The sequence below is a fragment of the Strix uralensis genome, chromosome 22 (assembly GCF_047716275.1).
Source record: "Strix uralensis isolate ZFMK-TIS-50842 chromosome 22, bStrUra1, whole genome shotgun sequence".
Lineage (NCBI taxonomy): Eukaryota > Metazoa > Chordata > Aves > Strigiformes > Strigidae > Strix > Strix uralensis.
Genome location: NC_133993.1, coordinates 9,146,760 through 9,163,662, shown reverse-complemented (window position 1 = coordinate 9,163,662; position 16,903 = coordinate 9,146,760). Strand labels below are relative to the sequence as shown.

The 16,903-nt window shown below is 52.4% G+C and overlaps 1 protein-coding gene across 5 annotated transcripts in view; it reads left to right on the top strand.

Annotated features, from left to right (window-relative positions):
- The window catches only part of IGF2BP1 (insulin like growth factor 2 mRNA binding protein 1), a 30,655-nt gene that overhangs the window by 11,887 nt on the left and 1,865 nt on the right, over positions 1-16,903 (top strand). Inside the window, exons 3-13 of one of the 5 annotated variants that reach the window (XM_074891788.1) lie at positions 10,645-10,693; positions 11,193-11,244; positions 12,051-12,114; positions 13,821-14,102; positions 14,796-14,930; positions 15,172-15,294; positions 15,783-15,918; positions 16,019-16,145; positions 16,332-16,376; positions 16,457-16,584; positions 16,752-16,826. In XM_074891788.1, coding sequence (XP_074747889.1) covers positions 10,645-10,693; positions 11,193-11,244; positions 12,051-12,114; positions 13,821-14,102; positions 14,796-14,930; positions 15,172-15,294; positions 15,783-15,918; positions 16,019-16,145; positions 16,332-16,376; positions 16,457-16,584; positions 16,752-16,826 — 1,216 coding nt within the window. Of the gene's footprint in view, positions 1-10,644; positions 10,694-11,192; positions 11,245-12,050; positions 12,115-13,820; positions 14,103-14,795; positions 14,931-15,171; positions 15,295-15,782; positions 15,923-16,018; positions 16,146-16,331; positions 16,377-16,446; positions 16,585-16,751; positions 16,827-16,903 lie in introns of all 5 variants that reach the window. The other 4 variants (XM_074891790.1, XM_074891789.1, XM_074891791.1 and 1 more) reach the window with 4 other exon arrangements.

The following is a 16,903-nucleotide window of genomic DNA, read 5'->3' as shown; positions in this document are numbered from 1 at the left end:
GAAAAAGCCTCGCTTTTTAATCTCGGCTACTTTTTTGTCTTTACTTTCACTTAGACAGAAGAACGGAAGCATTTTGATTTCACTTGCAGTTGTCAGTGGAAAATACGTGGCAGTTGTAACCCAGCTGGGGCTCAGGTGCAGCCCCGGCTGCGACACCAAACCTGCCACAGATCCACGTGTCGCCTGTGCCAGGGCTGGAAAGGGCTTTGGGAGCTCCTGGGTGGAATCTGGGCTGGGATTTGTGCCTGACACGATGGGGACAAGGGTGCTGCTCCCAGCCTGGGCTGCTGGAGCTATGAAACCCCTCCCTGCCACCTCCCCACCCAAACTGGGAGGACTGGCAGGTCTGAGTTACGGCATCACGGGTTTTAACTTGAGTTTTGGCAAAAGGGTCTCCACCCTTGAATTAAATTCAGAAGATAGTATAATCCATGTTGTAACTTCTGGATTCTCCCTTTATGAGTCTGCTTTGATCTTGGAGGGCTTGTCTGTGTGCAATCGCTGCACTGGTTCAACCTGATTTGGCTTAAAACAGACTCGGTGCCACTGGCACAGAGGTCAGCGTGGAGACTCTCTTATATCGATTTTTGATCCAGGCTTATTTGACAAAGTCGTACCTGCCAGGCACGGGGGTCTGTGTCACTGTGCCCCTCTCCGGCACTGTAACGTCCCAACGGAGCAGCCCTCAAAGCCGCCGGTCCCTGTGCTGCCTCGTCTGCTGCCTCCTCCTCCTCCCGACACAGACCTCGATCAGAAAAACCCTCAGAAGTCACAAGCCGTTTTGTTTCCTCTTCCTTTCTCGTGCTGGCACTGGCATGTGCTTGTGCATCTGAAGTTGTTGGGGCCCTGAATTCTTGCAGCTCTCCTCAGTTTTAACAAATCCCTCCTTATTTCCCCTGCTTGAGGTGCTCTGAGCCCGCGGGGTTTGTAAGATCTCCAGTAAGAGACTGTCCAGGGAGAATGAAAATAGAGAATAAAAAGAGGTCCCTGGCCACTTTCTGTAGGCAAAAATTATATGAAACTCATCTGAGTGCCACCTGTCAATCACCCTGGTAATGATGGTTAATTATTAAGAAATTAGAGTGGTCTAAGACCCACCCGAGAGCATGTGCTGAGGGGGTTTGGGGTTCCCGTTGATGCTGACTGCAGGGGAGCTGCGTGAAGCTTCTCTTGGCTGTTTTGCAAAGCCTGAACTCATCTCAAAGCATCCCTGACCCTGTAGCACCATCAGAGCCGCTGGAAACCAGTTAGAAATGCGACTGGGATGCTGGAGGAGGGCAGAGGTGCCCTCTCGTGGCAAGGAGAAGTGGGTGAGAGAGGTTCATGGGTGGCACCCAACTGCCTGCTGAAACCCCATTCCCAGCACCCTAACGAAGGCAGTAACGAAGGGCGGGAGGTCTGCGTGGCCATGCTGTGGGTTTCACACCATCTGAGCTTTTATTTGATGCGTTGTTGGATTTGGGGGAGGATGGCAGGAGACGTGGCGGGCTGACACGTCTCCTGTGTCGGTGGCTGATGTCGTAGCTCCTGGAGGCAGGTGGCTGAGTGAGAATCCACACTTCAGACCTTTTCGGTTCGAAGTCAGCCTCGGTGGGTGAAGGGAGGTGCTCTGAAATGTGCAGAAGGCACCAAAATGTGGAATATACTTCATCTCGTGTGTGCTTTTATTCAGGTTTTTGTATTGGCATCAGGGATGGAGGGAAGCTAACGGCCGTGCGGGCTTGGCAGTGCTCCCATCGACCCTCTGAGGACGCGCTCCCTTACCCGCCTACCTTAGAGTTTGTTGTTCTGTGCTCTGAAGTGATGGTCTCAGAAGTGCTTTGAGGACCACGGGTAAAAGATGGGGCGAGGAACAAGTCCCTCTTCTGCCACCCCTCCACGTGTCATGGTCTGCAAGAAAATTTACCTTTAAACATCACATTTGTTGCTGTGTTCATAGTCCAGCCAGTGCCAGCTCAGGGGTCAAGTTTGGTTACTGTCAGTTTGAGAATTGAAGTTTTAGGTTTTTCTTAAGGGATGAAAAATCCCTCAACGTGTCTTGCTGGCTGCTGGGTTGCAGTGGGACTGAGCTGCCCTGTAGCTGGGAGGGAACTGGTGTGTTATCTGCCACCCGTTTGTCAGAGGCAGCATGTCCTACTGAGGTTTGGGGTTGGGTTGCCGGTTGTGGGAACCCACTGAATTTAGCTGGGCTTGGCTTTGGGGCATGTTCAGATCATCAGAAAGAGCCTTTCAATACATGGCAACCTGCCAGCAAATTAGAATGGAAAGATAATGCAAAATGGATGCATTGTATAAAACTCATCCATCTTTCCTCTCTATTACTTACTGTTAAACTTGTCCTGTCTGCAGATACTTGATGTATTGACTTTGGCAAGGACTAACTGCAGAGGTCTGGGGGATGACTAGAGTCTTCCTCAGGGCAAGTTGAGGATAAGGGATTTTGAGACTTTTTTTTGAGATTTCTTGCATCTTTTGAAGCACTGAGGTATTGGCTTCTCTCAGAGGTTGGCACTTAGCTGGGTGGATGTGGTGTGTGCTCCATGCCAGCACTATCTACGTGGGATCAGTGGGGAAAATGAGGAGTGGAAAGGTAGCACAGCAGTTTAATAGAGGAGGGAATATAAGACAGAGCAATTTTTCTGGCTCTGGGCATCAACCAGTCCCTTCTCTCTGCACCCCAGATGCAGCAGCTCTTCTAAAAACAGGAGTGAGTTCTCCAAGGCTTTCAAAGGAATGCTCATGGACAACTCATTCTTGGCAGCTTCCTGAAAAAATCTCATCAATTATTAGGTGGTGATTCTCCGTGTACAAAGTGGTTCCGAAAAAGAGCTAATGGGGAGAAACCAATTAGACAGATTTATTAGCCCAAGATCAAATTCTGGTTGCTGAGATGATTGATGGAAAGGATTAATCATGTTGAGCTTGCTTGCCAGTGATAACTACAGGCCAAGGCGAGTGGGTCTGTATGAGACTCTTGCGTGGATGATGTGTGTCTCTGAAATCCCATGGCCTGTTCACTTCTGCGTCCCTCCAACTGCAAGAAGCCAAATGTCTTTGTTGGCTTGGCCTGATCTCCTCAGGAGGGGCCTCTTGGATCGTTTCTCTTCAAGGGGTGAGCCTGGTTTTCTCTCTGCTTTTCTTTCTTCTACTGCTGCTTTAATCTTGTCATTATACATATTTGCATATTTCTTTCTCAACCTCCTCTTCCTTTTATTCCACCCCCAAATCTCTTTCCTGGCAGCCACCCTGCAGCTCTGGCTTTGCTGTTGCACAGGCGCAGCTGGGACTCTCCTCTCTTGCCTTGGCCAGGTCCTCCAGTGAACAGCAACCACTGGCCACGGAGGCTTTTCACTGGTCTGTGGTTACAAGGAAGTTGTTTCTTTGTGAAGATTTAGGATACGAGGGCAAGCAGGGATTGGAAGGAAGGAGGATAACAGCTCATAATAACACAAGATGCCTTTAGAAGAAAGAGTGTTGGAGTTTCAGAGTTTGTTGCCCCGATGACATTAAGTTGAGGAGGTGTTTTGGAGGCAGGGGTGCGGTTCTCTGGGAGACCTTTGCTTTTTCTTTATAGGAAATGTAGAAAAGTCATTGTTTAAATTGGTGTTTCCTGAGCAGGCTGCAAGCTGGGCCCCTTTTCAGGACCCAGGGATGCTCTTTTCTTTTCCCGTTCCATTCCTCCTGGATCCTGCTCAATTGTAGCACATTTGGGGGCTTTTTCATCGGGTTCTACCACTTTTTTTTTCTTTTTTCCCTCAGTGGGACTATGCATGACCTGCCTCATATCACAGCCCAGGTCGTAGTCCAAATCTACCTCAATCAGCAGCTTCAGCGGTGAAGCCAGGCTTTGGGCAAGAGGCACAAGAGGGGTACAGGGGACCTGGGCAGTGCTGCAGAGGGGGGCTCAGTGATGGGAAGCGGCATGGCCAGGAGAGGGCAGTGATGACCTTAACTCCAGCAGAAAAATTCAGTGCTCTTAAAAAATGCCTTTAATTTAGAGCTCACCCCCCAACCTTTAGGAAATGCTAGCCCAGTTTTCCTTTTTTTATGTATATGCTCAAATGGAATATTTTTGATGTCTGACATTGCAGCATTAATGCTCGAAACAAACGCAGTGCCTCCAAATCTCAGAGCTCTGGTTTTAGGCTCTTTGGAAACTAAGAGGAAGACTTTTCAATGGTTGTTCCCCGTTCCCACATTGAGGTTTTTCTTCCAAACCACGAAGACTCCAAAAGTTCAACCTGGACCTGCTGCACCTCTGTAAGGAGCTGGGTCAGGAAGTCTGGATTCAGGCAAAAATTCAAATATCTGTCTTTGCTTAAGTATGATTCAAACCTTAGTAATGCTGCATTTGAGGAGGGAATTAGGATTGCTGGCCTTGCTTGAGCATCGTCTGGTGAATTTGGTAGGTGTTTTTTTTTTTTTTTCCTTGCCTTGCCAGCATGTGAGCGCTTCCAGCGAGGACCTCGTGTGCCTGGTCCTGCTGGGAAGTCCATGTGTTGGTGGGTTCAATAGTACAAAAACCAGCCGGTGTGTGGAGAAGCTGAGACCTGTGTTGGCTTGGAGGGCAACGCAAAAGGTGGCAAATCCCAGGTGAAGTGGCTAAAGCCTGGAGGCAGATCCCGTTTGAGCGGCCGGACGGCGATGGGTTGTGCTTGGAGGTGTGGTAGGGATCTGCTTGGGCTTCCAGCAGCAGGTACCTCCTTTTTTGGGCTTTTGTTTCCTTGTCAATGAAGGGGGTTTAGGGATAATATTCCTGCTTCACGGAGATGCCAGCAAATTGAAAGCCTATCAATTTATAAGGGAAAAGCAAGTAATTTCTGCTACAACTTTTCTCGTGAGTCCCCCTGGCAACGTTTGTGTCTTAGCAACCACATTTTCCTATTTAAAAATGTTTAAAACATTAAAAAACAACAACAACAACACATTAAGCACAGGATTAAGTGCTTTCCTGAATCAAAGCCTAACTAGATAAATGAAATGCTGTTAATTGAATCAGGGATGCACTGTGTTTTCAGTCCCCAAATTTGCATAACATTTGCATTTGATTGAAAAGCCATCATTAATGTTGTTCACTTCTAGTAGGTCCCTCCATGTCTCTGGCTTTGGCCATCCTCCTCCTGTCCTGAGGAGCTGCATAAATGGTTTCAGTAGGAGATGGCCAGGATGGGGTCGGTGCTTGCGGTCAGGGAGAGCCCAGAGCTTGGCTGTACTTTGCCATCAGCGCTTGGTCCCTCAGCGTCTCGGTGCCTTTAGTCACCTCTGCTTTGAGAAATACATGGTGGGGGACAGAGAAGGTCCAGGAGGTGTTGGATATAAGGGAGATGCTGTAGCCAACGTCCCATGGGAAGTGTGTCTGGTGTGTGTGCAGCTCCAGGTAACTGCAGAGCTATTGCTGATACCCTAGTGCAGAGTGATGGGGGACAGAGGACCAGCAGCTCCTGCCACGGTGCTTGGGGTTGACCTTTTCTCTAGCAGACGTTCACTAAATCAGCCCCTTGCTTTGGGGCTAAAGAGAAATCAAGCTGTCAGGACAAAACCTGGACTAGGTGGGGAAGAGGACGGAAATCCATGGAGATGGCTGCGCCGTGGGGCCGTTTCGCTCGTGGCAGTAACTCCCGTGCAGGGGGTTTTTGTTACCCGCTAAAGATGAGCCTTGTAGAGAGCATCGTGCTCTGGTAATGCAGGTGGTTGTGAGTGTCCGTTACCTGCAGGTCACAGGGAACGTTGTTTGGGGCTAAATGCTCAAAGACAGTAGTTGGAGCGACCTGAGCATCCTGCACCCTCTGTGCCCACCACATCGATCCCTCCAGTTGCCTCTGTCCTGCCAGAGCTGGGGATGCTTGGGGTCAAATTTTGAGAACGGTCAGTGTGAGGTCAATGGTTGGACTAGATGATCTTCAAGGTCTTTTCCAACCTAGGTGATTCTGTGAAATCCTGGTGGCAAAATAACCCCAGGCTGTCAGCGAGCCCCTGCCTGCGCCATGAGGCTCCGTGTGCCGCGGGGCGGGGGAAGGAGGCGCATCTGTGGGGTGCGATGGGGAGAGGCAGATTTTATCCCAAGCTCTGCTGTCGACCTGCTCAGCAGCTGTGGGTGCAGCGATGCTCCTCTCTGAATGTCTCTCCAGCTTTCCGTGCTGGGGGAGAGCAGCTCTTGTCTCAGCTGGGACCTGTGGCCAAAACTTTATTGGGAGGAGGTGACAGCAAGTCTCGCTGGGGAGGCAGGGATGCGCTCGTGCTGGTGATGCAGTGAGAATTGGCTCTGGTCCCCCAAAGCATCACCTTGAAAACACCACGTGGGGCTCGTGCAAAACCCTCGAGTGTGGCCGGGCTGTGCCGGTGCTGCTTTGCCGTCGCCTCCGGCTCGCAGCGTCCAGTCCCAGCCTCCTGCTGGCCCCCGGCCAGGCTGCCTGCTCCTAACTAGCTAGTGCCCCTTTCTTGGGTCTCTGCCACCGCCACCACCGTGCCAGTCCACTCCAGGGAATTACCAGCAGATTCTTAATTAAGCAGGAGGCTCCGGCCACCCTCTCGAAGGCGATCTCTGGGGATGCATCCAGAGGTGAGAGGAGGCGGATGCCTGACGGCTGAATCTGCGTTTGGATGTTTCCCTGTTGGATTTAAAAATGAAAAACCAAACTCAAAAAAGCCCCAAAACCTAATTTGGATTTCTTCATGATGATTTTGCCTCCCTGGGTGATCAGGGTTTTCTGCAAAGGTTGCTGAGGGTACCAGTCCGTTTGTGCTGCCGATGTGCCGTGGGCACCCGAGGGTGCACGGCTCCGAGGACACGGTTGCGGCCGCGACACCGAGCGCCAGCGATGCCGTGTGGGCTGGGAGGGCCCTGGGTGTGTTGGGGACACACAATGGTTTCCAGCTGGCTCCGGGGCTGTCAGAGACCAGCAGTGAGTATTTTCTGAATGAACGAGGTTTTCCTTTGCTGCTGCCTTCTCCCATTTCAGCTCCCTTTCTCCCCTCTGGAGAAGAGGTTCCTTCTGGTGCACTTTGGGTTTGACCCACACGGTATCGATGGGCACAGCACGAGAGGGCAGGAAGTCTCCATGGTACCTGGATATTGCAGGATCCTCCGTGGCACTTTGCTCTGTCTCTTTGCTTTTGCCCCCAGTGAAGTTTAACCTGTTGGTGTGTTGAGCTCTTTAAAGAGTTGAAGGAAAACCTGAGGAAAGTCTTTGATGGAGCAGATCTTGGTGCTTCCACTGCTCGGGTGTATGGAGGGGCTGACCCAAGATGCTCATCTGTGGTGTGGCTTCGTGATGTGGGTCCCATCGCAGCCCCTTGTTACAGTCTGGTTGCATCAGGGTGGGTGTTTTTTCCCCAGTGGGCGGGTTTTTTTTCCCAGTGAGCCCAACCCATGGCCGGGGAGGGTTTACTGAGAGTGTCAAGAGATTTCAAAGGTCTTGCTTTGCCTCCTGGTTCTGCAGGAGAGCCAGCAGGTCCGCACGGGGCTGCCGGGCACATTGACAGGTTTTTGAGGGCTGAAGGAGGGATGTAGCAAGATGCTAAAATCCCGTTACCACAAATAGCACCGACGGAGCAGGAGGAGGGCGACGCCAGGATCCATCCTTGGGACTCGCGGTTCCTCTCCCCTTACAGCCCTGCAGCTGTTCGCCCTCCTCTCTCCACCCCCATTTTTTTTTTCTTTTTTTTTTTTTCTCTTTAAATAAAAAAAAAAAAAGCCACCAGCACGTGGGCAGAAACCATCCAGATTTGCAAATAGACATTTTTTTTACCAGGTCGATCAGTCCGCTCTGGCTCACCCCAAGGATCTGGGAGGCTCCTGCCTTTGCCATAAGATGAGCAGCATCCGTGAGAGCTGTTGCCTTCTCCCGCAGGCTGGAAATGTTGGGGCTGGTCCGTGGCTCCTGCCCGCCCGAGGGGCACGAGTGCCGGTCCTGGCTGGCAGCCGAGGTCGGGCGAGCGGAGGTTGTGAGAGCCCTTCAGCGGCGCAGGAGGGAGGAGCTCCCGCCTTTGGCACATCGTGAATAAAAAGCCGGGGAATCGCCGTCTCGCGGAGTTATTTATTTGGAGTAAAGCTCCGCTCGGCATGGAGGTGGGAGCGGGCAGAACCGGGCTGTTGCATTCGGTGGCGCGAAGAGTGGCATTTTGTGATGAGGATTTAAATACAGCAGGACCTGCTTTGAGCAAAGCAAATAGTGGGGTTTATTTATTCATGACTTCCTCTGTAATTCTAACCACAGCCGTTGCCGAGCGCTCAGATGGAGCTGGATTCGAGCAGGGGCTGCTCATCGCAGGGGGAGGTTTCCATTCGCTGTGGGGCAACTCCATGTTGAGCCAGAGCTCACCGAAGGGTGATGGATGTGGCCCAAATTCCACCCTCCCTGGGGCAGGATGGGCACCCATGGAGATGGGCCAGGAGTCAAGTATTCGGGGTGCCGGGGTTTTGTGGGATCCTGCTGTGCTTTGTGCAGCTCACCTGGCTGGGCTGATAAAAGATCCATCTCTCGCTCCGAGCGCGGCCTCGCGGGGATTTAATATCCATCAGCGATGGAGGCTGTTAGGAGCAGCAAATAATCCAAGTGGTGTGGTCGCAATGGGAGGAATTACCGGTTAATTAACATATTAATAAAAGCACAGTGGCCCCAGTGAGGCACAGAGCAGCCCCTCACCTTTCCCGGCCGGCGCGGATGCAGGTGATGCTTTGCCTGGGCAGACACTCCAGCAAGCTCAGAAACGGAGATCCAATTCTTTTTTTAATTAATTTTTTTTTTTTTTTAGGGGCAGAAAATTAGATGCCACCAGCAGAATTACGGTGTGAGGACATAAATGGCTCTTTTCTCTCCATAGCACATTTGATTCTGGTCACGTATGTGCAGAACACATGCTCTGCCCGTGCAGATGCTTGTAGCTATCCGGACAAGTTTCCGTGGCAGGGGTGGGCGGTGGGAGACCTATGGGGTTTCCTCTATCACTTCAAATCCTTTTGACCCTCCCTGGGCTGTGACATTCTTCGCATTCTGAATTTCTTAATCTCTCTTCCATTCATTTTGGGATGCGGATTAGCATGTAAACGAGAGATCTGGTTTCAGAGTGTGCCCTCCCCGACTTTGCTTCCTGCAGCCCCCCCACGACACGCTGTGATTTTAAGGGTTTGTTTCTTTTTTCCCATCTACCCAGTTTGTGTCTGTATTAGTGACAACATTTGGTGTTTTGGAGCATTCCTGGTGGCTGAGCTGGCAGGAACGCTGAAACTCTCATTCTTTGTGCTTAATTTTGACTTTTAGAAGGGAGAGACACCCCAGATCTGGCTGTTCTGTCCCTCCAGTCTGAATCTTTAGGAAATCTTTGGTGACTTTGGGAAACATCACTTCTGGTTTTGTTTGAAACAACTGACTCAGCCAGCCCTTTGAGGGATTTTGATGTGTGTGGGTTTGCGTCGGCAGCACGGATCAGAGGGGATGCTTGAGGCAGCTCGCGGGATGAAGGGGCTGAGGAGGAATCCTTACCTGTGTGGCTAAATCATACCCATGGCTTTGGGCCAGTTTGTGCTGAGACGATTTCTTCTCATTGACAAATGAGCTGAGCCACCTTCTGAAGTTGTGTAATTAGAAGATAAGGATCTGGAAGCTCATTTTCTCTCCTTTTTTTGGATTATTTCATGCGTTCATAAGTAGTTTGAATTTGAAGCCCAGGTGTGAGAGTATTTACCTCATATAGTGCTGCCAGCGCTGAGCTGCCTGCCATGGTCGTGGCATTTATCTTGCTTTTCTTTAGGCATCTTAAAATTCAGTGGGTTTGGTTATTCCTGAAAAACAGAAGCCAAGAGGGGGGGACCAGCCATCCGTGGGGGGTTGGCACTGTTCACATCTGGGTTGCACACACAAAGCTGCATCTTTCAAAGCCTTGGGTACCTAAAGGTGTCGCTGCCTTTAGGTGGGGGTTCTTGGGGTGTCTGGCAGTACGTCAGGGTGCTGACAGCCGCGGTGCCGTGGCTCCACACCGGTGCCGGAGCTGCCGGACGAGCCTGCGGCCGCTCTCAGCTGTCTGCGGCAGCTGCAGGGCGAGGGGCGGGTGGGGGGACAGCACCCCCGCGGCAAATTTGGCATCGGAATTAAAAAAAGAGTTTCTATTTTGGGAAAAGCGAGGTTAGGAAAAGCCAAAAATGTGACCAGAGAAGCAGTCAAACCATCTCGAGTGGCGGAGCCAGGATGCCTGTGCCTTGATCTCCCCGGTTAAAATTCAGCCGGGTTTTGGGACGTGGCAGTGATGCTCCAGCAGGTCCCGCCAGCGGTTGGTGGCATCCCAAGGGTCGTCTCTTCGTGCCTCCAGTGCAGGAGGGCAGGTTACATGGACACACAGCTCCCTTTCTGCTTTCTAATCCTTCTATTTAATCTGGCAAAAGTCTCTGCCTTTCCAGCCGTGCCCACGTTAGGGCTCCAGCCAGTGCCAAAGGGTCGGGGGGATTTTTGCATCTTGTTCTCGCTGAAGTTTCCAGTGTAAATCCAGCACCGACCGGGCTGGGTGTAATTAGCCAAAAGCCATCAGAAACCCCAGTAGCATATGGAAATGCAAAGCTTGATTAGATACATCAACGTGCAACAGTTCAACGCAAAATAGCCACGTTTCGGACACCAAATCTGCTTTTTAATCACTTTTCATTTATTTCAGGAGCCGGAAAATTCAAATCCGAAACATCCCACCCCAGCTGCGATGGGAGGTAAGAGGAGCAAGTGGAGAAGTGTAGATTAGATTTAAGGACTAATTCCCCCCACCAGGTTTCTGTACTTGGGATTAAAATTGATTTATCCTTTTCTTTGTTGTTAATTGGGTCTAATTATACTAGACCTTTGCATCCATGTAGCTTATTCCTCTTCCATTACAGGAGTAAATGGAAGTGGTAGAAGCAATGTAAGCTACACCAACAAGAATCCCCATTAATACAGGGTTATATGATTTTATCTATTGTATAAGGAACAAAATGGATCCTTTCTTCCCACCGACTGCTGGGACTTTTCCCCGACTCTTTTTTTTTTTTTTCCCCCCTTGCTGGCTCCAAGGCCTCTTGGTCCAGCATCCTGGGGCAGGCAGGAGCTTCCTTCATCTAATTGCTTGTGAAATCTTAATGACTAGAAAGCTGTCTTGATTGATTGATTGTATTTCCCTGGTCTGTCCTGACATTCCCAGTGTAAAGTAGGTTTTTTTCCTTCCTTTTCCAGGTTCTGGATGGTTTGCTAGCCCAGTATGGCACCGTAGAAAACTGCGAGCAAGGTAGAACTGAAAAAAGATGCCAACTTGCTGTTATTTAAGATACTTTCTGCCCCAGCTATTTTTGGGGGGGAGGAGGGTGAGGACAGGCACGCAGTTTTCCTTTGTCAGCAGAAGCCGTGGCTAAAGATGTCAAGAGGTCTCAGCCTGATTGCTGGGGCTTTTTTTTTTTTTTCTTTTGTTCTCTATTGCTAAAAGATGAGTCTGGTGTGGTGGCTTTGGGCAGCACACGTGGGTGTCCCTGCATCGGGTGCTGGGTTGGCGTCGTTCCCACCTCACCTGTGGGTACCCACCAGCAGCCGCTTCGTGGGAAGTTGCTGGATGCTCTCCTGAGGCCGGCCAGGGACTATCTGTCTCCACTCAGCAGATTTTATCTCAGCTCTAATGGCAATCAGTTGAGACAGGAGGTTTAATATTGCCCCCGGGATGTTTAATGAGAGTAGAGTTACCATAACCCTCCTAGAAATGGAAAAGAGGGCTCGGAGGAGCTCCTGGGGCTGTCCCCAGGTTCCGGCGAGGGATGACAGGGTGGAGATGGCTTTGGTGGCTTTGCTGCAGAGTGCAGTGACACATTGGCATCCTTTAAATAAGACAGGAGGGTCTGTGCTGCCCAGGATGAGGCCCAGCATGGCCTGAGCCCTCGGACACTCTTCTTCCTCGCAGGAGAAAAATGTTTGCAAATCCCTGAGGAGCCCTGAAGGGAACTCGTCCCAGTGGGGACTTGTCTGAGAGGGTCTCTCAGCTTTTCGGGGGGCCTTGGTGTGAGGCATTCATGCTGCCTTTCTAATTTCTGCCTCTCTTGCTCGCAGTGAACACGGACAGCGAGACGGCCGTTGTCAACGTCACCTATGCCAACCGGGAGCAGACCAGGCAGTAAGTGCCCCGTGGTCCCCCCAGGAGCTCGGGCTGCCCTCCCTGCTGCGGCTCCAGCCCCTTTCCCGCTTGCAGAAAACAGTATTTCCAATGCTGGGACTCAGATTACCCCAGAATTCCTAAATTTTGGCTAAAATGCAACAAATCTTTGAGGACGTGCTCCCCATGTTCTGATTTCTTTTCCTTCACCTCCAGGTGGACATCCAAGGTTTGAGGCTTTGCTGTGCGGTTCAGAGAGTAAAAACATAATGTAACATAATTTCCTTGAGCAAAAAGCGCTCAAGGAAAAGTAGAGATTTTCTTGTACCTACATGATTTCAGGAGTTACATCTCCAGAAAAAATAATAATGAGACCAAATATCATAGGAACTGGTAGGTGTTGGGAGCAAGTGTCCTCTCTGGCTGGGGGCTGTGTCATTGGGACACTTGCAGCTCCTTTCCCCACCCGGCCTGGGGAAAGTCAGACTTTACACTAAATGCAAATGGAAAATTAATGCGGTATTCACCTTTCTTTATTTTGCTTTCCTTTTACCCTGATGAGGGACTCTGGAAAGGGAGGGGATCAGCACTTTCCTCGGAGGGCAGCCTGGAGGAGCCCAGGGGTTGATTGATAGGTTTTTAATCCAGGAATGTTTCCGTCACCGAGGCGGCCACGTCTCAAATGTGGCCACAGTGGCCGCGCCACCGTCCCCAGGGACGTCGCCTGTGGTCACTCTGCCAAAGCGCCGGCTTCCAAATGGCCTTCCGGCCGATAATACTTCAGCTGTCAAACCCAAATTTGCTGTGGTTGCATGTGTGGCCGCAGCAAACCTTCGTGGGGGAACCGCTGTCTTGTTTTACTTTCTGTAATAACACGGGGCAGGGTCTGGCTGTGGAGCCCAGCAAGAGGAACGCTCCTGGTTTGCCCTCCTGTCCCTTGTCCATCCACACCAGCTCTGCACTTTGCACCCTATGAGGTGAAATATTTTGTGTTTCTTTTACCAGGAAGCACCCAGCAAAAGAATGTTGTGCAGTTAGTTTTGCTGTCAGATCTGCAACCCTTCTCTGCTTTTTCCTCCTCCAGGGACGCGTGTGCTTCATCAAGCATCTCTCTCTAGTCCCATCGTGTCCTGCAGCGATGGGGCTGCTAGCAGGGAAACTCTCTGTTCAGCCAGTTTTAGGGTTTTTTTTGGTTTGGGGTTGTTTGGGGTTTTTTTTGGGGTTTTTTTTGCAAGAGTTGAGTCACTGACCACTTTCTGGAGAGCTGCAGTTTGGGTTGTCTCCGTAGGAAACTGGGGAGGTTTGAAGGAGCTGCAGAGAGCAGTGGCCAAAGCCGTCGCTTTGCTCTTGCTGCCAGCCCCATCTATCGACAGCTTTCAGCTCTTGCAGTCCCTGAAGTCCTGCCGGGAGAGGGATTTGAGATATCAGACAAAAATCATAAGGCAGAGGAGATGTGGGAATCGCTCCCTGCACAAACCTGTCCTTGCCCTGGTTGCTCGGAAAGGTTCCCTTTAAAATACTTTGGCTCATCCACGCTGATTGGAAAGTCCTGCCAGGTCCCTGTGGCATCGCTGACATCTCCTTTCCTTCGTCCTGGTGCTTCCTCTCTGGGCGTTACGCCAGGGAGGGCTTGGCCCGTTTTGTGTTGAGCTAATTCTGATGCGCTGCCGCTTGGCGTGGGAGTGTGACAGGAGGGACCCCCACCCCGACCCCTTCTCCACTTCCAGAGCCATCATGAAGCTGAACGGGCACCAGCTGGAGAACCACGCGCTGAAGGTCTCCTACATCCCCGACGAGCAGTCCCTGCAAGGGCCGGAGAACGGGCGACGGGGCGGCTTCGGAGCGCGCGGTGCCCCCAGGCAGGGCTCCCCCGTCACTGCGGGGGCACCGGTCAAGCAGCAGCCAGTGGATATCCCCCTTCGCCTCCTGGTGCCCACCCAGTACGTGGGTGCCATCATCGGCAAGGAAGGAGCCACCATCAGGAACATCACCAAGCAGACGCAGTCCAAGTGAGTCCGTTCTCCCACGAGCAGGTTTGCACCTTGTTGAGCCCAGCGGTCTGCAGTGATCTACGAGGCTGGATTTTTTGTTTTTTTGGAGAACAGGCTATTTGAGGCCCCTCCGGCTCTCCTGCCGTGCAGGGCAGTGTGTCCAAGAGCCACCTTCCCATGCCCTGCCCCAGCCAGGCTTTCTTGGCTGCAGTTCCCTCCATGTCTCCCTTTGCTGGGGTTGTCGTGGCTGGGACGGGACCTGGGCAGGCGCACGGGGAGGTCACTGCTTCAGCTGGTCTCATTTAACATGAGCTTGTTGTGCTTCACCTGCCTGCTCTTGCGTTTGGCCCCCAAGTTTGTGTTGGCTAGGGCTCTTGTCCCCCAAGGAAGGCTTTATCTGAGACGTGAAGTGATGGACAGCCCATCCCGTCCCCCAGGCACGTGCTTGTTCCACCACTTAATCACTCCTGTTGCTTAAAATAAATAGATGCTGATGCCTTATTTGGATTTCTGTGATTTGAGCTTCTAGCCGCTACGTCCACGTCGAGTATCGAGCCCAGAATTAACTCCTCTTGCCTTCCCTGGGTGCATATAACCTTACAGCTGAGTGTGAGCTCCAGGCGGTTTGTGGGGAGCGGAGCAGCCGGCGCTAACGCTACCGGGAAGCTGCAGAGCTGCTCCTCCTCCCCAACGCCCATCCCGTGCTTGCAGGATCGATGTGCACCGGAAGGAAAATGCAGGAGCTGCAGAAAAAGCCATCAGCATCCACTCCACCCCCGAGGGCTGCTCCGCCGCCTGCAAGATGATTTTGGAGATCATGCAGAAGGAGGCGAAGGACACCAAGACGTAAGGTTTCCCCCTGCCTGTCTGTGCACGCTTATCCCAGGCGCGGCTCTTCGCTGGGCTCTGGTACCATCCCAACGCCCAGAGCCAGGTGATGCTCCCATGTGTGCAGGAGCTTCGGTTTGGGGGACCCAGGGACTCTAAGCAAGGGGACTTGAGCTTCCCCCATCCCTCTGTACCAAATCCCTCCTCTTCTGGCTGCAGTAATCCTTCATGTTGGTTTTTCCCCTATTCCTCTCTCAAGAGCTGATGAAGTGCCTCTGAAAATCTTGGCCCATAACAACTTTGTGGGGCGCCTGATCGGCAAAGAAGGGCGAAACTTGAAGAAAGTGGAGCAGGACACGGAGACAAAAATCACCATCTCGTCGTAAGGCTCCTCGCTCCCTTTGGGGAAACCAGGGCAGACCTTCTTCAGCCCAGGGCAGATGGGGAGGATGAGGAGGAGACGGGTGATATGATGAGAGTGGGCAGAGATGCCTCTCTGTCAGCTGGGAAGCCAGCCCATGGCGTGGGTGCTTTACTCCCCAAAGCTCTCTTGAAAAATCTTGGCTTTATATTTTCTGTATTCCTCTCCCCATCCCTTTGGTGTTCCCTCCCTGTCCCTTCAGGGCTGCAGAGCTCAGCACTGGCTGGTTTGATGGCTGGGACAGGGGTTTCGCTCTTAAGCCATGTTTTTAGGGAAGGCAGGGTGGACTTCCCAGTGCAAACCATGATACCTGCTCTGACTGGGACCAGACAGTCCCAGAACATGGTGACAGTAGCACCCAGTGTCCCCGACACCCCGAGACCACCCATCAAAAGGACTGGAGAACTGGTTGGGCAGGGTCTTGGCGCTGACCCTGCCTGTCCCCTCAGCTTGCAGGACCTGACCCTGTACAACCCCGAAAGGACCATCACGGTGAAGGGCTCCATCGAGAACTGCTGCAAAGCGGAGCAGGAGATCATGAAGAAAGTGCGGGAAGCCTACGAGAACGACGTGGCCGCCATGAGTGTGAGTGGAATCCGGTCCTGCCCTGCATCTCGGCTGATGGGAGCTCTCTAGGAGGACGCCCCGATAAAAACAATGAGCGTTTCTCTCCTCTCGCCCTTAGTTACAATCTCACCTCATCCCTGGCCTTAACCTGGCTGCAGTTGGCCTCTTCCCTGCCTCCTCCAACGCAGTACCTCCTCCACCCAGCAGTGTCTCCGGGGCTGCGCCGTACAGCTCCTTCATGGTAGGTGAACACCAGGCAGCTCGAACTCCTCCTGCTTCCAGCTTGGGGATCTCCCCCACATGGAGAAGACCCTTGTGATGGTGAGGGTTATGCCTTCAGCATCCCCCGCTGCCAGCAGGCAAGTCAGGTCCAGCGTGGGGGTGGGATCTGGTCTTGTAAACACAACAGAGAAGGTGATCAGACCCCACAGGGTCTGGTGGTGGCTCAGCCCTGCACCCTTGGGAGAGGTGTGGGCATCATTTGAGAGGGGACTTGGAGCCTTGATCCCCGTGGTGACACACTGAGCCCTGAACGGTGACACTGAGCCGGTGACACTGTACCCACAGCCTCCGGAGCAGGAGACGGTGCATGTCTTCATCCCCGCGCAGGCGGTCGGCGCCATCATCGGCAAGAAGGGGCAGCACATCAAGCAGCTCTCCCGGTTCGCAAGTGCCTCTATCAAGGTAGGGTTGTCCCGGCAAGGACCCCCACCTCTGCCAGCACCTCCCTGAGCCGGGGGGGGGAGGCCTTTCTGGCTGCAAAAACCACCTGGAAAAGCCCAGGTGCTCAGGCTGGGGGCCCAGTCCTACAGCGCTCCCCACTGCAGCCATCGTCTCTCTCCCTGCTCCAGATTGCTCCTCCGGAGACGCCGGACTCCAAAGTGCGCATGGTCGTCATCACGGGCCCTCCAGAAGCTCAGTTCAAGGTTCCCCCTGTGCTGCCGTCACCGCGGGGGATTTGGGGAGTCTGTTTCTGCCACCCCGTGGAGCTGGGAAGGGAGGA